Here is a 22,169-nt window from a genome sequence, read left to right as displayed (position 1 = left end):
GTAATAAATGTATAACTAGTCACTTTAAACAATGCCACTTTATATAATGTTTACATACCCTACATTACTCTTCTCACATGTATATACTGTACTCTATACCATCTACTGCATCTTGCCTATGCCGCACGGCCATCGCTCATCCATATATTTATGTGTACATATTCTTATTAATTCCTTTACACTTGTGTGTATAAGCTAGGTCTTGGGAAATTGTTTGATTACTTGTTAGATATTACTGCACGGTCGGAACTAGAATCGCAAGCATTTCGCTACACTCGCATTAGCATCTGCTAACCATGTGTATGTGACCAATACAATTTGATTTGATTTAGAGAGTTTTCATCTGTATTTTTCGTAGCTGTCTTACATACCACCACAGACCGATTCTGGCACTAAGACAGCACTCAATGAGCTGTATAAAGCCGTAAGCAAACAGGAAAACGCTTATCCAGAGGCGATGCTGCTAGTGGCCGGGGACTCCAATGCAGGGAAACTTAAATCAGTTATAACTCATTTCTATCAGCATGATAAACGTGCAACCAGAGGCAAAAAAATCTATAGACCACCTTTACTCCACACACAGAGACGTGTACAAAGCTCTCCCTTGCCCTCCATTTGGAAAATCTGACCATAATTCTATCCTCCTGATTCCTGCTTACAAGCTAAACATGAAAGCAGGAAGCACCAGGCGGTGTCAGAGGAAGGCCCTGAAAATTGTCAATGACTCCAGCCACCCTAGTCATAGACTGTTCTCTCTGCTACCGCAGCAAGCGATACCAGAGCGCCAAGTCTAGGACCAAGAGGCTTATAAACAGCTTCTACCCCCAAGCCATAAGATTCCTGAACATCTATTCAAATGGCTACCCAGACTATTTACTTTGCCCCCATCTTCTACGCTGCTGCTACTCTCAGTTATTATCTATGCGTATTCACTCTAATAATACTAGCTACATGTACATATTACCTCAATTACCTCGACTAATCAGTGCCCCCACACATTGACTCTGTACCGGCACCCCCTGTACATAGCCTCGCTATTGTTATTTTACTGCTGCTCTTTCATTATTTGTTACTTTTATTTCTCACTTTTTTAGGTATTTTCTTAAAACTGCATTGTTGGTTAAGGGCTGGTAAGTAAGCATTTCACTGTACCTGTTGTATTCGGCACATGTGACAAATACAATTTAGTTTAGTTTGATTTGATTTTGCCGGTCCGCACAAGGAACAAGGCTATTTTAGGCTTAGTGTTTAGGTTTAGGGTTTGGGTAACAATTAGGCTTACAATTAGGGTTAGAGGTTAGGTTTAGCATTAGGGTTAGGAGTTAGGGTTAGGTTAAGGGGTTAAGGTTAGTGTCAGGTTAAGAGTAAGAGTTCGGGAAAATAGGATTTTGAATGGGAATCAATTGTTTGGTTCCGAAAAGGATAGTAAAAACAAACGTGTGTGTGTGTGTGTGTGTGTGTGTGTGTGTGCGTGTGCGTGTGTGTGTTTTTCCAGTAACTACTCTTAAACAATCACCCGTTTATAAACATTTCAAACAGCCTTTCAGTCCTTTTTTTGTCCGCCCAGAGAATTTTCCTCTTTGGAGCCATGTCTTCTGAGTCGTATCTCAGCAGTGAGTGACTCGTGGCTGAGGACAGGCACTACATGACATTTATTGGGCCTAAAGAGGCCTGGTCATCCGAGTCATCTCCACACTCCATGCCTGGGTCTCTCCAAAGCTCTCATTAATCAGGGGGCAGGCCGAGCGGCAGGCAGGCGACGGTGCATGTGTTGATTAGGTACTGGAGTGGTCTCTAGTTCACTGGCTGCTGAGGAAATGAAAGAGGCTGGTTGGAAGCGCTTCACACAAGGAGGAGACGCCGGTTGAAACGGAAATCACTGTTTTCTTGGAAATAATATAATCCACTCTGAAATTCAAATAGGCTGTTCTGTCATGCTAAACTGGAGGTTTAGTTAGCTCTCTCTGTCTCTTGTCTTGAACCGTGTTTTAATGTGCAGTGTAATGCTCATAGACTGTCACAGGAGCGGTTGAAAACGACTCCGGTTCCAACTGCCATGGCCAAAATAGGGCTTAATGTGACAGTGCTGCCAGTGCCCACCCACAAGTTCAATTTAAAACCTGAGAGGGATTCATATTGGAGCAGCAGGAATAAGAGCCTAGTCTAATGTGGCTCTGTGAATACACTGTACTGTAACCGACAGTTGTTGAGTAACATCATGGTTTACGGTCAAATGCTCTTGCTTTATTTTTGTCTCCGGTGTATCTCCGCCGACACACCGTGTCCATCTGCGTTCCGTGTTCCACATTCCACTTCTATATCACTCACGGGTCACATGGTCTCTGGCAGTGATATAAGGAATAAAACACACTCCGCCACACACCTCAAACATACACTTCACGCGTGGCTTCCTTTATTGCCTCGGATAACAATGTGGGATGAGAGGCCAGGTGATAGTGTTAACCCTTCCACTGCCTTGGATCGGATGATATAGTTGTATGTATCTGTGTGTGTGTGTGTGCGCGCACCCACATAAATATGTACTCTTCAGAGCCCCAGCAACCCTGAAGAAGCTAACAAGTATTATTAGATGGCGCTGGAGAAGAAGGCTGATTTTTTAGTGTTCCTATCCAATTGTGTTTTTTTGTTCATTTCTTTGCGTTATTTGTAACTTATTTTGTACATATGTTGCTGCTACCGTCTCTTCTGACCAAAAATAACTTCTGGACATCAGAACTGCGATTACTCACCACGAACTGGCAGAATCCTTTTTTTGCTTTAACGAGTCCGACGAGCCCGACGTGAAAGACAAACTGCTTTCCCGGGAACAGGCCCAGATCCCCGTCATTTGCATGAAGAGAAAGCAGAGAAAAAGGGTCTGGAGGGTGGGCTGCCTTCTGAGAATTAGTAGGCGATCAAATAAACCCCCACTGCCTTCCATTCTGCTAGCAAACATACAATCTTTGGAAAATAAAATTACCAGCGGGGCATTCAAAACTGTAATATCTTATGCTTCAAGGAGTCGTGGCTGAACGATAACATTACCTACCAACATACAGCTGGCTGGTTATATGCTTTATCGCCAGGATAGAACAGCGGCGTCTGGTAAGACAAGGGGAGGCGGACTATGTATTTTTGTAAATAACAGCTGGTGCACGATATCTAAGGAAGTCTCAAGGTTTCGCTCGCCTGAGGTAGAGTATCTCATGATAAGCTGTAGACCACACTACCTACCTAGAGAGTTTTCATCTGTATTTTTTGTAGCTGTCTACATACCACCACAGACTGATGCTGGCATTAAGACCACACTCAATGAGCTGTATTTCGCCATAAGCAAACAGGAAAACGCTCAACAAAGGCGGCGCTCCTAGTGGCTGGAGACTTTAATGCAGGGAAACATAAATCGGTCTTACCAAACTTCTATCAGCATGTTAAATGTACAACCATAGGGGGGAAAAACTCTGAACCACCTTTACTTCACACACAGAGACGCATACAAAGCCCTCGCCCTTCATTTGGCAATCCTGACCATAATTCTATCCTCCTGATTCCTACTTAAAAGCACAAATTAAAGCAGGAAGCACCAGTGACTCAATTTATAAAAAAGTGGTCAGATGAAACAGATACTAAGCTACAGGACTGTTTTGCTAGCACAGACTGGAATATGTTCTGGGATTCCTCTGATGGCATTGAGGAGTACACCATATCAGTCACTGGCTTCATCAACAAGTGCATCGATGACGTCGTCCCCACAGTGACTGTACATACATGTACATACATACCCCAACCAGAAGCTATGGATTACAGGCAACATCCGCACTTAGCTAAAGGCTAGAGCTGCCGCTTTCAAGGAGCGGGACTCTAACCCGGACGCTTATAAGAAATCCCGCTATGCTTTCCGACGAACCGTCAAACAGGCAAAGTGCCAATACAGGACTAAGATCGAATCATACTACACCGGCTCTGACGCTCGTCAGATGTGGCAGGGCTTGCAAACCATTACAGACTACAAAGGGAATTACAGCTGAGAGCTGCCCAGTGACACAAGCCTACCAGTCGATCTAAACTACTTCTATGCTCGCTTTGAGGTAAATAACACTGAAACATGCATGAGAGCACCAGCTGTTCCAGAAGACTGTCTGATCACGCTCTCCACAGCCGATGTGAGTAAGACCTTTAAACAGGTCAACATTCACAAAGCCACAGGGCCAGACGGTTTACCAGAACGTGTACTGGCAAGTGTCCTGGCAAGAGTCTTCACTGACATTTTCAACCTCTCCTTGTCTGAGTCTGTAATACCAACATGTTTCAAGCAGACCACCATAGTCCCTGTGCCCAAGAACACTAAGGTAACCTGCCTAAATGACTACCGACCCGTAGCACCAACACGTCTGTAGCCATGCAGTGCTTTGAAAGGCTGTTTATGGCTTACCATTATCCCAGAAACCCTAGACCCACTCAAATTTGGAAACCGCACCAACAGATCCACAGATGATGCAAGCTCTATTGCACTCCACAATGCCCTTTCCCACCTGGACAAAAGCGTTCAACACCATAGTGCCCTCAAAGCTCATCACTAGGCTAAGGACCCTGGGACTAAATACATGCCTCTGCAACTGAATCCTGGACTTCCTGACGGCCGCCCCCAGGTGGTAAGGGTAGGTAACAACACATCCGCCACCTGATCCTGAACACAGGGACCCCTCAGGGGTGCGTGCTCAGTCCCCTCCTGTACCCCCTGTTTACTCATGACTGCACGGCCAGGCACGACTCCAACACCATCATTACATTTGCCGATGAAACAACAGTGGTAGGCCTGATCACCTACAACGACGAGGCAGCCTATAGGGAGGAGGTCAGAGACCTGGCCGTGTTGTGCCAGGACAATAACCTTTCCCTCAACGTGATCAAGACAAAAGAGATGATTGCGGACTACAGGAAAAAGAAGACTGAGCACGTCCCCATTCTCATCGACGGGCCTGTAGTGGAGCAGGTTCAGAGCTTCAAGCTCCTTGGTGTCCACATCACCAACAAACTAACATGGTCCAAGCACACCAAGACAGTTGTGAAGAGGGCGCGACAAAACCTATTCCCCCTCAGGAGACAGGAGAAAATAGGAGAAAACATTTGGCATGGGCCCTCAGATCCTCAAAAGGTTCTACAGCTGCACCATCGAGCGCATCCTGACTGGTTGCATCACTGCCTGGTATGGCAATTTCTCAGCCTCCGATCACAAGGCACTACAGTGAGTAGTGCGTACGGCCCAGTACATCACTGGGGCAAAGCTTCCTGCTATCCAGGACCTCTATACTAGGCGGTGTCAGAGGAAGGCCTTAAAAATTGTCAAAGACTCCACCCACCCTAATCATAGACTGTTCTCTCTGCTACCGCGGCAAGTGGTACCGGAGTGCCAAGTCTTGGTCCAAGAGGCTTCTGAACAGCTTCTACCCCCAAGCCATAAGACTCCTGAACATCTAATCAAATGGCTACCCAGGCTATTTGCATTGCACCCCCTCCCCCCTCTTTTTCACCACTTTTACTCTCTGTTGTTATCATCTGTGCATAGTCACTTTAATAACTCTGCCTACATATACATATTACCTCAATTACCTCGACTAACCGGTGCCCCAGCATGTTAACTCTGTACCGGTACCCCATTGTATGTAGTCTCGCTATTGTTATTTTACTGCTGCTCTTTAATTACTTGTTACTTTGTTTCTTATTCTGATTTGGGTTTTTAATTTTTGTATTTTACTGCGTTGTTGGTTAGGGGCTCGTAAGTCAAATGGAAATCAATCCCAGTGCTAGTAGCTGCCTGCCTGTCTAGCCTATACCACATCTCCCACCTTGAAACAGTTTGCTACAACAGAAACATTATGCTGCAGCAACAACAAAAATGTGGATTATAATTCATGGACATTTTTGTATGGGTTGACAATTTCTTTGTAAGGGAAAATAAATTCTGAAACATCAGAGTGGAAATTTCAAAAGCCTATTTAAACCTCAAATACACTACAAATGAAGATCCTTCATCTGTATACCTGTCACCCATTCTCTCTCTCTCTCTCTCGCTCTCTCTGTATTTTCTACTACAGCCTCTTCTCTTCTCTTTCTCCATTCAGCTGTGCCTCTCTCATATTTTGGTGTGAGAGTGAGGAGCGTTCCAGCAAGATGCACTCGGAGGCTTACTGAGTCTGCCTGGCCCTGCCAACACCAGCTCTGGGTTTGGATGGCTGTCGGCTCTGATTAGTCTGTTTCTGTGCCCTGTGAGATGGAGCTGGGCCCTTCTGCTGTCTGCTCCCCCCTAGTAATCAGCCACGCCACATCAGCGGTGCTGCATTACGCGAGGCTACACCCAGCTAGCCAACACAACACTTCCCCCCCAAACAACAAACAAGCAGCCTAGCTACCAGCAATCAGGCCGGAATTCGACAAGGACTGGACTGTCGCTCGGCTCAGCCAGCTCACAGTGCCAGTCAAATCATCCAGCAAATGTCTTATGAAAGAAATCTTTGCATAGGCCTATATTCACGGTTACTGCCTGCAGAATTGGCGCCGCTGCTTTTTGGATGTGGGTTCTGTGGTTGGCTGTGCGATTGGTGGGTTTGATTGAAGTGAGCCGTCCTGGCTAGAATGAGATGTGGACTGTGACTGACAGACATGGTCACAAGGAGCAGATGCCTTAACTACACCATGTTGTAAACCCAAACAGGTGTCATGCCAATACTGCCTGACCATCCTCTCCTCTGTCTTTTATGAGCCTCTGAATGGGCAACTGTCACTGCCACACACACGCACACACACACCTATGTACACACATTCTGTACAGTCATACAGTATGTATGTATGTATGAATGATGGGACTTAACTGAAGAATGACTACAGGAGTTCATCAGGACTTTGCTTTTCTCCAACCGATATGTGCTCTTTTTGTTTGATTGGTGTTAAGTGGTTCTAACACATGCCAGGTCATGTTACAGTGTATATTTATGAACATATGGCAAGTCAATACCTAAATGGAAGGTGGAGAGGACTATTGAAAAGCCTGTACAGATTTGTGAGTAGTAGTGGGGATTGGGGGGAACAGGTGGAAGAGGGGCATGATTCAACAGCACCACCATCATCCTTCTACTAGTACTGCACTGACATAATACAAACATTCATTTCAAAAATGGCATGATTCAACAGCACCACCATCATCCCTCTACTAGTACTGCACTGACAAAATACAAACATTCATTTCCAAAATGGCATGATTCCTGTGAAGTAATGATTTATTTTGCATGACTATAATTCATGTTAACATTTACAACTGTTTTAACACGATTCATCTCTGAGTAATTTGATTTCAGATGTGTTTTTTCCCAAAACTAGGAGGCTTATTTGTACATTTTCTGTGCTGGCCAAAGGGTCTTAGTAGCACAGGGCTGTGCTGTGAAGCCTGACAGCAGAGCAACAATTACTAAAGACCCCAGAGCACAGTGTGGGTTGTATGGGTGGTACCTCAAAGAGAGAATGAGAGAGCAGGAGAGGAGGAGGGGGATGATATTTATTATTTCCTTTTGTAGTCAGAGAGAAAAGGTGAGTGTGAGTTTCTTACTTGTGCTCAAAGTGCCTACCTGCGCTTCACATATTTCATGACGCAATCTCTGTGAGTGCCACTCGTAGCCTACCCACTGGGCACACACTAGGCACACACTGGTTGAATCAAAGTTGTTTCCACGTCACTCCACTGGGCACAGACGCTGAATGGACGTCTGTGCCCAGTGGTTATTTTCTTTCTCTCCCGTCCTCCTTTTTCCTCTCAAAATACACCCACGGTAGGGGAGCTTTATATTGTGAAGGCGCCTGGGTCTGTGCTTGAGCCTTATTCAATTATTGCACAGGATAAATCAATCAACTGACTAGCCCTCTAGTAAATGACCAGCCATTTAGAGCACCGGGCACTCTGTCAACGGTGTGATGCAACCCTCAAGCTGCTGTAAATGGTCTGCCTGGGAGGCTGAGCGAGAGAAACACCCTGCTTGGGGCTATCGATTGTGGCTGTTCTGACTGTGTGCCTAGGAGGCTGTTTTCTTTGGGGACTGCCTGGCTATGACTGAGGGGTGGGGTTCTCCCTTCCTCTCTCTCTCTCTCAGCCACACTGGATGTACAGTATGTGTTGTTAAGTTGACGCACACTATGTTCAATGTGCTGTGCCGATGTGTTCACGGTGGTGGAACACATACTTAAACAAGCTCAAAGCGCCTCACTGGGAGTGTGTGTGTGTGTGTGTGTGTGAGAGTGAGTGAGTGAGTGAGTGAGTGAGTGAGTGAGTGAGTGAGTGAGTGAGTGAGTGAGTGAGTGAGTGAGTGAGTGAGTGAGTGAGTGAGTGAGTGAGTGAGTGAGTGAGTGAGTGAGTGAGTGAGTGAGTGAGTGAGTGAGTGTGTGTGTGTGTGTGTGTGTGTGTGCGTGTGTATTCTCAGAAACCAATGTTTTTGCCTCTCTTTGGTTTCATATCGGAGTGTCTCTGACAAAAGTCCTACTCAAACATCACATTGTGATGTGAACCAGACCTTACAACATGAGAGTGAAGATGAAAAATGTATCCACGTGCACTATAAATATGATTTATTCCATTACTCCAGGGTCTTAAGTCCAGGGCCACTTCTGACCTGACATCATGCTTGATACTACTCCATGGTATACTGCTCCATGGCTGATGATGATTTGATTCTGTGTGTTTCATTGCTGGAGTTGTAACTGTTAAACCCCAGCCTGAGAGCCCAGGTCTCTGTCAGAGCAGCTCACTGATACACTACCGTGCCCCGCAGTTAAACCACCTGCTCTTCTAAATGTCAGTGGTTGAAGGGTGACTGATTTTGGACACGCCGTGGCTGCGCCACCAAAGAACTCTCTCTCTCAGCTCCACCTCTCTCTCTCTCTCTCTCTTTCTCGGGCCCCTCTGTCTCGCTCTCTCTCTCTCTCAACCCCTCTCGGTCTCTCTCGCTCTCTCTCAACTCCTCTCTGTTGCTCTCTGCTCCTCCAAGCTGCCCTCTATCTCAGCCCCCCTCTGTCTTTCTCTCTCAGCCCCTCTGTCTCTCTCTCTCTCCCTCTCTTATCAGACCCTGTCTTGGAAACATCTGCCACTCAGCCAAAATACAATCTCACTACTAAGGATTATGCTAATATAATTTTAAGCCTTTTTTGTCTAACAAGGCACACACTGTGGACTAAGACCTGCTTATAATTAAGCTTAGAAAATATATCTGATATGCAACTGCTATCATAGTGCAGCTAGACTCCTATAGGTTTATTCTATTCAATTTGATTACATTTATTACATTTTCTTGTGTTGTCTGTTCGCCCCTTTCAGGTTTAATTGATTGTTTGCCACAGCATTTTAGGACCCCAAATGCAGACAGGGTGACAGAGAAGCACATACTTTTTATGTGAAATAATGAATGCGAATATAATACATGACAATTAGATTAGATTAAATATGACATTAGCACACAACATCTTGGCATTTTATGCTCGAGAGTTTCATTTTCCACTATCCCTGAAGGCTTTTAGTAGAGAATTGTCACCGTGGGTCCTTTTATGATTAGTTGCCTAAATACCCCTGTGGTGCAGAGCGCATTTGATGCTTGTTTACCTTACCTTTATGAGTTTGCACCTGATCTGCGCGGACACCATATGGCTGTTTCGCAGGTTGCCCACGCGGAACATGAGACACAGTTTGCCGTCGCGCTGTGAGATCACCGAGTCCTGGCTAAACATAAGCGTCTCTGCGCGCTTCTTAGGCTGGGACATTTTAATGAACATGCAGCCGATCAGAAAGGCGTCCACGATTGACCCCAGCAGCGACTGGAACAAGAAGAGAATAATGCCCTCTGGACATTTCTCCGTTATGTAGCGGTAGCCGTAGCCGATGGTGGCCTCGGTCTCTATGAAGAATAGGAAAGCAGAGGGGAAGTTGTAAACGTTGGCAACGCAGGGGGTGTAGGACGAGTCGTGGCCATGATTTATGTCCCCTCTGATGTAGGCGATGATCCACCACATAGAAGCCATGACCAGCCATGCTACTGTATAGGTCAGAACAAAGATAAGTAAGTTCCATCGCCACTTGAGGTCCACCAAGGTGGTGAAGAGGTCGGAGATGTATCGGCTGGTCTCCCCGCCGAGATTCCCGTGCTGCACGTTGCAACGACCGTTCTTCTCCACGAACCGCTGGCGTTTCTTTTTAACAGGTGCTGAAAAGGCGGTGTTGTCACGGTTTGTATTCACTACCTGATAGTCCTCCCCAAATTTCCTCCGTAGCGCGGCCATAACTTTACCAGAGTGTGTGAGATAAAATCACTTGCAGTTTTGATCCATTACTTTGTTTTCTTTGTTTTCAAAGACTTGTTATCTGCAGTGCGTAAAGGACTCCATGGCCAATAACGCGCTGCGCAAGGATCTGTGTATACTCCCCAAAACAGTGCACTCTTTACAAAAGCTGTTATCCTACTCTCACCGGCTTTAGTTGAACATTTTCCACACAAAAAAATATATATATGATGGGTTGATGTGCCATAAGGAGGTGATGGTTGTTCACTCGCTGTCCCTCCGCTCAAGTGAGAGTGCGCTCCGAGTAGACAGTCTCCTGAAGAGACATGCCCACACTGAGAGACTGTGTGTGTGTGTGTGTGTGTGTGTGTGTGTGTGTGCAAGAGAGAGAGGTGGGGTTATTCAATATAATTTATCAGCAGATTTTTTTTTAAATATTAAAATAAATACAAAATATGTAATTCAAAAACAGTATTCCTTGAGGAGAGGTAGGCCTGCGGATAGGATCATTACAAAAAAGAACCACTTGACAAGGCTACTGTCGCCTAATGAAACTCGGGACGGTTGTACCCCATGCAGCCCTCCGCTAAGCGCTCTCAACCGTCAGACAATGCCACCTTGCGGACAGAAAACGCACGTACAGTCGTATGAGAGTAGCGCAGCTGTCAGTGATTTAGTGAGCCTATACTTTTCTTTGATATCCTCTATTAAAACAGTCAAATAAAAACAGTGTTTATTAATTTACTCCAATTTTCTTTGCAGCAATTTTCCTGTGCATTCTATTTCTACACAGCTCCAAATCCAACCCCCTTGCTAATGGAGTAGCTCTCCTCCAGTTTCCTGTCGAGAGGCTGTTATTGATTCAAACATACTCCACGCCGTTTTCAGATCTGTCCCAGAGGACATCTTCAAAACGGTGGGTAGGTTCAACCTTGGCACTTGCTGCTAATCAGCCCAGCACAAAATAGTGTATTGTAAAGCTGTAGAAGATGGCTGAATCCCCTGCATAGGTATGCTCTAATGTTAATTCCCGTTAGTTCGATTCTGCATTGATTGAACTTCATAACCATCTGTCGGTTATGGTTATGTCATTTTATCTACACTGAGTGTACAAAACACCCATGACATAAACCAGGTATTCACAAACTGGGGTACGCAATGCCGTCAGGCTACATCAGAATAAAATGTGATTCACATGTTTGTTTGTTTTTATTTAAAAAAAACGCAGACATTTAGAAACAAAAACATGGCAATTTTTTAAATATGCCGCAGGAGTTTTTTGAGCAACAATTAAGACGACTGTCAAGTAGTAAGACATGTATAAGATCAACAGATACCATTAATAAGAAGGGTCTAGTGGAGTCTTATATGGTGAGCTACCGAGTGGCTAGGACAGGCAAGCCCCATACTATTGTGGAGGACTTAATTCTTCCTGCTGCCGCGGATGTGGCTGGGACAATGCTGGGGGGAAAGGCCCAAAAACTATACAGACAATGTCTTCATCAAACAACACTGTTTCACGACACATCAGCGACATGGCAAGAGATGTTTTAAAACAATTACTGCTTCGCGTACAAGCAAGTGAATTCTATGCGTTACAGCTGGATGAGTCAACAGACGTGGCAGGCCTAGCACAGCTCCTGGTATATGTCCGTTACGTTTATGGGGGGTCAATGAAGGAAGACATCCTCTTCTGCAAACCGCTGGAAACCAGGACAACAGGATATTTTTAAAGTACTGGACAGCTTTGTGACAACAAATGGATTTTGGTGGTCAAGATGTGTTGGTATCTGTACTGATGGTGCAAGGCCAAGAAAGGGAGACATAGTGGAATGGTAACGTGCGTGCAAGCAGTTGCTCCCAACGCCACCTGGGTACACTGCAGCCTCCACCGAGAGGCTCTTGCTGCCAAGGGAATGCCTGAGAGCTTGAAATATGTTTTGGACACTACAGTGAAGACTTTGTTAAGGCAAAGCCCCTGTGAACTCTTGTGTATTTTCTGCACTATGCAATGATATGGGCAGTGACCATGTAACGCTTTTACAACATACAAAAGTGTGCTGGTCATCAATGGGGTAAAGTATTGACATGTTTTTTTTAATTGACTGACCTTTACTGACCATAATTTTCACGAGTCTGACCGCTTGCATGACGAGTTTCTCACACGACTGGCCTATCTGGGTGATGTTTTTTCTCGCCTGAATGATCTGAATCTAGGATTACAGGGACTCTCCGCGACTATGTTCAATGTGTGGGACCAAATTGAGGAGATGATTCAGAAGTTGGAGCTCCTCTCTCTCTGCATTAACAAGGACTTCACACAGGTCTTTCCATCATTGTATGATTTTTTTGTGTCTAAATGAACGAAGAACCTGAGTGAGTTGGTTGCGCAAATACAGGTACTTCCCAGAAATGGATGACACAAACAACTGGATTCGTTATCCCTTTCATGCCCTGCCTCCAGTCCGCTTACCGATATCTGAACAAGACAGCCTCATTGAAATTGCAACAAGCGGTTCTGTGAAAATGGAATTTAATAAATTTTCTGGATTGAGCTGCGCTCAGAGTATCCTGCTTTGGAAAATTGCGCTGTTAATTGCGCTGCAACCACGTACCTATGTGAGAGTGGATTCTCGGCCCTCACTAGCATGAAAACTAAATACAGGCACAGACTGTATGTGGAAAATGATATAAGACTGAGACTCTCTCCAATACAACCCAACATTACAGAGTTATGTGTATCCTTTCAAGCACACCCTTCTCATTAACCTGTGGTGAGTTATTCACAATTTTCGATGAACAAATAAAGTTTTATATGTAAGACGGCTAAATAAAGAGCAAAATTATTGATTATTATTATTTGTTCCCTGGTCCTATAAGAGTTCTTTGTCACTTCCCACGAGCTGGGTTGTGACAGAAACTCACACTCATTCCTAAGTTTAATAAATGTATCGTATAGTGTGTGTGCGGCAGGCTTACAAGGGTGGCAAAAAAACAACATTTGACAGAACACTGCCCCTGGTGCTAGAGGGGGTACGCAGCTGGAGGTTGAAAGTTTGAAGGGGTACAGGACTATAAAAAGATTTGGAACCACTGACATAGACGGACCAGGTGAATCCAGGTGAAAGTTATGACCGCTTAAATCCACTTCAGCCAGTGTAGATGAAGGGGAGGAGACGGGTTCAAGAAGGATTTTTACGCCGTGAGACATGTATTGTGTATGTGTGCCATTCAGAAGGTGAATGGGCAAGACAAAAGATTGACGGTAAGTGCCTTTGAATTGGGTGTGATAATAGGTGCCAGGCGCACCAGTTTGTGTGAACTGCAACACTACCGGGTTATTCACACTCAACAATTTCCCCTGTATATCAAAAATGGTCCACGACCCAAAGGACATTCAGCCAATTTGACACAACTGTGGGAAGAATTGGAGTCAACATGAGACAGCATCCCTGTGGAATGCTTTCGACAGCCTGTAGCGTCCATGCCTTGACAAATTAAAGCTGTTCTGAGGGGCAAAAGGGTGGGAGGGGTCTTAATGTTTTGTACAATCAGTGTGTATCAAAACAATTCTTCACTGTATCACACATGGGGTTTGTCATAGTTGTGTTTAGGCTAATTCTAGGCGCAACTTATTCTGGCAGTACCTTGTGTTTATAGAGAGAGAAAAAGACTAGTGTGGTGTGGCTGATGACATACAGTAGGTCCGTTCAGCAGAGCAGTCGTGATCAAATACATTTTCTGTTGCAATAGTACGATTGTCTGTTACTGCCATTAACAGGCCCACAAGGAGATAACCAGCTGTTTCACTGTGATTAGTCATTTAGTGATAGATAGATTCCCAGTAATCTAACAGACAGACAATGAATGGGTGTGCTGTTGTGTTCAAATGAAATGAGAATGGGTCCCCAGAGGCTAGACACTCAACTGTCACGACTTCCGCCGAAGTCGGTCCCTCTCCGGGCGGCGTTCGGCGGTCGGGTTAATGGTGTTGATGTGAGCCATTACCAACCTTTCAAAGCACTTTAAGGCTACGGACGTGAGTGCTACGGGTCTGTAGTCATTTAGGCAGGGTGCCTTTCTGTTCTTGGGCACAGGGACTACGGTGGTCTGCTTGAAACATGTTGGTATTACAGACTCAATCAGGGACATGTTGACAATGTCAGTGAAGTCAACCGCGAGTTGGTCAGCACATGCCCGGAGCACACGTCCTGGTAATCCGTCTGGCCCTGTGGCCTTGTGTATGTTGACGTGTTTAAAGGTCTTACTCACGTCGGCTATGGAGAGCGTGATCACACAGTTGTCCGGAACAGCTGATGCTCTCATGCATGCCTCAGTGTTGCTTGACTCGAAGCGGGCATATAAGTGATTTAGCTCATCTGGTAGGCTCGTGTCACTGGGCAGCTCTCTTATCAGCTTCCCTTTGTAGTCTGTAATAGTTTGCAAGCCCTGCCACATAAGACGAGTGTCAGAGCCAGTGTAGTATGATTCAATCTTAGCCCTGTATTGACGCTTTGCCTGTTTGATGGTTCGTCCCAGGCATAGCAGGATTTCTTGTAAGCTTCCGGATAGAGTCCCGCACCTTGAAAGCGGGAGCTCTACCCTTTAGCTCAGTGCGAATGTTGCGTGTAATCCAAGGCTTCTGGTTGGGGTATGTACGTACAGTCACGTTACAGGGACGACGTACAGGGACGACGTCCTCGATGCACTTATTGATAAAGGCAGTGACTGATGTGGTGTACTCCTCAATGCCATCGGAAGAATCCCGGAACATGTTCCAGTCAGTGATAGCAAAACAGTCCTGTAGTTTTAGCATTTGCTTCATCTGATCATCTGATCACTTTTTTATAGTAATGTGTAGTGTGACCTGCAATTTATCACAATATACTCACTTCAGGCGAGCAAAATCTAAAAATCCAGCTGTTGTTTACAAATATGCACAGGACCCCCCCCCCCCCCTCGTGGCTTCTTTGAAGAATCTAAAATATATTTAGATTTGTTGACCACTTTTTTGGTTACTACATGATTCCATATGTGTGATTTCATAGTTTCGATCTCTTCACTATTATTCTACATTGTAGAAAATAGTAAAACAAAGACAAAACCCTTGAATGAGTAGCTGTGTCCAAACTTTTGACTGGTACTGTATGTTGAAATAAGAGTATTGAGTCATTGTCAAATATACTCTATCAGCAACTGGCAGGAAATACAGTTTAAAAGTAACGAGTTGGACCTTATTAGATTCAATGTTTATTGCTTTCCTCTGGAACAGAGTATCACAAGATTGACTGGTGTAATTTTCTCTCTTGCTCTAAATTATAGTGAGGGAGGTATCAAATAAAGAAATTATATGGATTCTCTGCAGATGTATTGTTTTTATTGATAGGCCTGTTGAAAACTGTATTAAAAGCATCCATCAGAAATTATACAGCAGATGAATATAATGGGAAGTTTTGCTTCCACCAGCTCCGTGTGTGTGTGTCATGAATATTGAACTGAACTGAACCAGCCTTTATAGCCCCCTAGAGTGACGTCATTTTTGAATATTGTATACAGTGTCAAGACAAAGTATGTGAACCCTTTGGAATTACCTGGATGTCTGCATAAATTGGTCATCGAATTTGATCTGATCTTCATCTAAGTCACAACAATAGACAAACACAGTCTGCTTATACTAATAACACACAAACGATTATACATGTTCATGTCTCTTGAACACACTGTGTAAACATTCACAGTGTAGGGTGGGAAAAGTATGTGAACCCTTGGATTTAATAACTGGTTGACCCTCCTTTGGCAGCAATAACCTCAACCAAATGCTTTCTGTAGTTGCGGATCAGACCTGCACAACTATCAGGAAGGATTTTGGACCATTCCTCTTTACAAAACTGTTTCAGTTCAGCAATATTCTTGGGATGTCTGGTGTGAACCGCTCTCTTGAGATGCCACAGCATCTCAATTGGGTTGAGGTCAGGACTCTGACTGGGCCACTCCAGAAGGTGTATTTACCTCTGTTGAAGGCATTCTGTTGTTGATTTACTTGTGTGTTTTGGGTCGTTGTCCTGTTGCATATCCCAACTTCTGTTGAGCTTCAATTGGCAGACAGATAGCCTTACATTCACCTGAAAAATGTCTTGATAAACTTGAAATTCGTTTTTCTGTCAATGATAGCAAGTTGTCCAGGCCCTGAGGCAGCAAAGCACCCCAAAACCATGATGCTCCCTCCACCATACTTTACAGTTGGCATACGTTTTTGGTGGTGGTGTGCTGTGCCTTTTTTTCTCCACACATAGTGTTGTGTGTTCCTTGCAAACAACTCAACTGTAGTTGTGTCCACAGAATAAATCCAGGTGCACTTTTGCAAACTTCAGACGTGCAACAATGTTTTTTTGGGACAACAGTGGCTTCTTCCGTGGTGTCCTCCCATGAACACCATTCTTGTTTAGTGTTTTATGTATTGTAGACACGTCAACTGAGATGTTAACATGTTCCAGAGATTTCTGGAAGTCTTCAACTTACACACTAGGATTCTTCTTAACCTCATTGAACATTCTGCTCTGTGCTCTTGCAGTCTTCTTTCCCTTTTGGCAACTCCTAGGGAGAGTAGCAATAGTGCTGAACTTTCTCCATTTATAGACAATTTGTCTTATCGTGGACTGATGAACATTGAGGATTTTAGAAATACTTTTGTAACCCTTTCCAGCTTTATGTAAGTCAACAATTCATAATCTTAAGTCTTCTGAGATCTATTTTGTTCAAGGCATGGTTCACATCAGGCAATGCTTCTTGTGAATAGCAAACTCAAACTTTGTGAGTGTTTTTTATAGGGCTAGGCAGCTCTAACCAACATCTCCAATCTCGTCTCAAGCTCGTCTCCTGACTCCAATTAGCTTTTGGAGATTAGCCTAGAGGTGCACATACTTTTTCTGACCTACACTGTGAATGTTTAAATTATGTATTCAATATAGGCAAGAAAAATACAAGAATGTGTGTGTTATTAGTTTAAGCACACTGTGTTTTTGTCTGTTGTTGTGACTTAGATGAAGATCAGATCAAATTTTATGACAAATTTATGCAGAAATCCTGGTAATTCCAAAGGGTTCACAAACATTTTCTTGCCATTGTAGCTAACAGTGTGTTTATGCTAGATAGAAACGTACCATCTTGTAGTGGCTACAGTGCATTTCCCTCTTTCCGCTGTCAGCCGAGATGTAAAGTTTGCGCCCATTCCATAACATGGGGCTTGTGAAAGCAGCCTTCTTTTTTTTTACACATGAAAGGATCCGGACAAGAAAATCATAATGAAATCGACTGTAAAACCCAAACCGTGAGAGCTACAAATCAATATTTCGAAGAGGTCTTCTCACAAAACAGATTGTCCAGACCAAACTTTTGGAGCTACAAACATATGTCACCAATATCAAAAGGAGACTCTCGTGAACACGAAGGTGTCAGTTGTTTTGCTCTACTACACACACAATCTTCAGGGGAGTCATCTGAAGTTAACCCAGTACTGGGCTGTAGAAATTACAAAAAGTGCATAGGGTGCAATGTGCCAAAAATAACGGGACCAAACATTCCATTTTTTTCTTATATCTCTCAGATATAGGACAGACACTTCAAAACCTTGTTGCTTATTATTTTATTTTAATTTTTGGGGCCTTTTATGAATGTGTTATTCAATGTGTTTATATGGGAGAGAGAGAGAGAGAGAGAATCAGTCATAGAGCCCATTGCCCTTTATGGTTGTGAGGTCTGGGGTCCGCTCACCAACCAAGACTTCACAAAATGGGACAAACACCAAATTGAGACTCTGCACGCAGAATTCTGCAAAAATATCCTCTGTGTACAACGTAGAACACCAAATAATGCACGCAGAAAAAAGCCGTTAAATTCTATAACCACCTAAAAGGAAGCGATTCCCAAACCTTCCATAACAAAGCCATCACCTACAGAGAGATTAACAAGGAGAAGAGTCCCCTAAGCAAGCTGGTCCTGGGGCTCTGTTCACAAACACAAACACACCCGACAGAGCCCCAGGACAGCAGCACAATTAGACCCAACCAAATCATGAGAAAACAAAAGAGAGAGAGAGAGAGAGAGAGAGAGAGAGAGAGAGAGAGAGAGAGAGAGAGAAAAAAAAAGAGAGAGAGAGAGAGAGAGAGAGAGAGAGAGAGAGAGAGAGAGAGAGAGAGAGAGAGAGAGAGAGAGAGAGAGAGAGAGAGAGAGAAAAAAAAACATTAGCCAGAAGTAGTCAGCCAGAGAGCAGGAGACAGTCCACCGGGCTGCCAGCCAAGATCTTCTGTCTGGAGGGAGAGAGGCTAAATTCAATACAATATAATTAGAATCAAGTAGAACAAAATGCACCAACACAGAGATGGAATTAGTAGACGCATTTGGAATATTTGAAATGGTGTATAGGTGTCCAAGTAACATCCTCCTCTCAGAGATTTAGTGTTAAAATATTAGGTGGGTGAAATCTGAAAAGTAAAGCTTCCTATATCTTTCAATATCGTATATCTTCCTATATCTTTCAATGCAATCTTTCTTCCGCAAAGGTTGGGTAAACTGTTGAGCATAAAAAAGGTGGGTAAACTGCATCTATATGTGGTTATCCTCCACTAGACCACTGGTCTTAATCCCAATATAATATTATATTGTAGAAGAAGAGCTACCGCAGTAATGTAGACATACAACTAAAATGATTAATGATGAAATACTTGAACATACTATTTTTTAAATCGTCAACGCAATCATAATTTCTGAAATATCAAGACAAAAATATCAAAGCCTTTCAAAATGTCTTAACAGCCATGTTGAGATTTCCTATCTTGTTGTTTGACTGGCAGGGCTTTCCCTCAATGAGGAGCTTAGTTTTGCAAATCAAGGCCAGCCACTCAGCCTGGCCTGTCAATCATCCCTCTCTCCTTGGCTTCCAATAATAGACAAAGAATGTAATGTGATATTCAGAAATTCTATTTTGTGCGGATGGTCTCTCGTGTTGGGTGGATCTGGGGGGAGGAGAGACAAAGGAACAGAGGAAGGGAGACAGAGGAAAGACATAGTAATGCAATGCCCTGAATTATAGATGAGTAAAGAGAATTGATAACCATCTATGAGCAGTTTGTCAAGTGACCCAGCAAGTTGCCTTAAATACCAGTTGAGGTAATGATGTCTGAGTCCCAAAATGGCACCCTATTCCATATTTAGTGCACTAGTGCTCTGGTCAGAAGTAATGTACTATAAAGGGAATAGGGTGTCATTTGGGACTTAGATTGTGTGAGATTTGTTTTCCTGCTGTCCTAGTCGAACCTATAGCGGGGTAATACTTATCATATGATATTACAGTTGAAGTCGGAAGTTTACATACACTTAGGTTGGAGTCATTAAAACTATTTTCAACCACCCCAAAAATGTATTGTTAATTAACAAACTATAGTTTTGGCAAGTTGGTTAGGACATCTACTTTGTGCATGACACAAGTAATTTTTCCAACAATTGTTTGCAGACAGATTATTTCACTTATAATTCACTGTATCACAATTCCAGTGGGTCAGAAGTTTACATACATTAAGTTGACTGTGCCTTTAAACAGCTTGGAAAATTCCAGAAAATGATGTCATGGCTTTAGAAGTTTCTAATAGGCTAATTGTCATAATTTGAGTCAATTGGAGGTGTACCTGTGGATGTATTTCAAGGCCTACCTTCAAACTCAGTGCCTCTTTGCTTGACATCATGGGAAAATTAAAAGAAATCTGCCAAGATCTCAGAAAAAAAATTGTAGACCTCCACAAGTCTGGTTCATCCTTGGGAGCAAATTCCAAACGCCTGAAGGTACCACGTTCATCTGTACAAACAATAGTACGCAAGTATAAATACCATGGGACCACGCAGCCGTCATACCGCTCAGAAAGGAGACGCGTTCTGTCTCCTAGAGATGAACGTACTTTGGTGCGAAAAGTGCAAATCAATCCCAGAACAACAGCAAAGGACCTTGTGAAGATGCTGGAGGAAACAGGTTCAAAAGTATCTATATCCACAGTAAAACGAATCCTATATTAACATAACCTGAAAGGCCGCTCAGCAAGGAAGAAGCCACTGCTCCAAAACCGCCATAAAAAAGCCAGACCACGGTTTGCAACTGCACATGGGGACAAAGATCGTACTTTTTGGAGAAATGTCCTCTGGTCTGATGAAACAAAAATAGAACTGTTTGGCCATAATGACCATTGTTATGTTTGGAGGAAAAAGGGGGATGCCTGCAAGCCAAAGAACACCATCCCAACCGTGAAGCACGGAGGTGGCAGCATCACATTGTGGGGGTGCTTTGCTGCAGGTGGAACTGGTGCACTTCACAAAATAGATGGCATCATGAAGGAGGAAAATGATGTGGATATAATGAAGTAACATCTCAAGACATCAGTCAGGAAGTTAAAGCTTGGTCGCAAATAAATCTTCCAAATGGACAATGACCCCAAGCATACTTCCAAAGTTGTGGGGAAATGGCTTAAGGACAACAAAGGCAAGGTATTGGGGTGGCCATCACAAAGCCCTTGTAGTCAGGCGCAGGAAGCAGAGAGTTAAGGGTAGCACTACTTTTTAATGCACCACAACGGTGAACAGACCCCAACCCAAACAAATGCCCCAAACACAGGGGACTTAAACAGTCCAGCAAAAATCCAAACACACGGACAACCGTGACATACAGCCATGTACACTGAAATAATCCCGCACAACCAGCAGGCGGGACGGCTGGTAAATAAAGCCCAACCAATTAGCCTAAACTAAACACAGGTGCAACCAATAAACAGAAAAGGGGGAAAAGGGATCAGTGGCAGCTAGTAAGCCGGTGACGACGACCGCCGAACGCCACCCGAACAGGAAGGGGAGCCACCTTCGATAGGAGTCGTGACAGCCCTGAACTCAATCCTATAGAAAAATGTATGTGCAGAACGGAAAAAGCGCGTGAGAGCAAGGAGGCCTTACAAACCTGACTCAGTTACACCAGCTCTGTCAGGAGGAATGGGCCAAAATTGACCCAACTTATTGTGGGAAGTTTGTGGAAGGCTACCCGAAACATTTGACCCAAGTTAAACAATTGAAAGGCAATGCTACCAAATACTAAAATTGAGTGTATGTATATTTCTGACCCACTGGGAATGTGATGAAAGAAATAAAAGCTGAAATAAAGCATTCTCTCTACTATTATTCTGACATTTCGCATTCTTAAAATAAAGTGGTGATCCTAACTGCCCTAAAACAGGGATTTTTTTTTAGGATTAAATGTCCCGAGCTGACAAGGTACAAATCTGTCGTTCTGCCTCTGAACAAGGCAGTTAAGCCACTGTTCCTAGGCCGTCATTTAAAATAAGAATTTGTTCTTAACTGACTTGCCTAGTTAAATAAAGGAAAAATCTAAAAAATAATAATAATTTTAAAAATTCAAAAATTAAATGTCAGGAATTGTGAAAAACTGAGTTTAAATGTATTTGGCTAAGGTGTATGTAAACTTCCGACTTCAACTGTGTATATATAAGTGATAGAACTACGTTATTTGTATGTTAACAAAGTCTATTAAACTGAATATCTGACTCCATTAAGATGATTTAGCAATGTGCAAGAGACTATTGATGAGTTACAGTAATAGAAAGGTCTGAGAATGTAATTCTAAAGGCAAATAGATTAAATATCATTGTAAAATGAACGATACATTTTACAATACATAAAGCTTAATTAGGTTACAAAGCATTAACAACCATTACAAGGCATTATTCTAGGCATGATCAGAGAGGGGGAGCGAGAGAGAGAGAAGTCATTGCCTGAAAGGCCATGAGTCCTTGGGAAGGAAAGAGAGAAGA

General features: G+C 43.6%; 1 protein-coding gene across 1 annotated transcript in view; it reads right to left on the bottom strand.

Annotated features, from left to right (window-relative positions):
- LOC139423926 (G protein-activated inward rectifier potassium channel 1-like) overlaps nucleotides 1–10,648 on the bottom strand; it is a 42,938-nt gene extending 32,290 nt beyond the window's left edge. The window contains exon 1 of the mRNA XM_071175572.1: nucleotides 9,643–10,648. Within this exon, the coding sequence (XP_071031673.1) occupies nucleotides 9,643–10,311 (669 nt within the window). The 5' untranslated portion in view covers nucleotides 10,312–10,648. The remainder of the gene's footprint in view (nucleotides 1–9,642) is intronic.
- Nucleotides 10,649–22,169: the final 11,521 nt, after the last annotated feature.

Source organism: Oncorhynchus clarkii, chromosome 13 (assembly GCF_045791955.1).
Source record: "Oncorhynchus clarkii lewisi isolate Uvic-CL-2024 chromosome 13, UVic_Ocla_1.0, whole genome shotgun sequence".
Lineage (NCBI taxonomy): Eukaryota > Metazoa > Chordata > Actinopteri > Salmoniformes > Salmonidae > Oncorhynchus > Oncorhynchus clarkii.
Note: the sequence above shows the minus strand (reverse complement) of the source record. Positions and strands in the feature narration are given on the sequence as shown.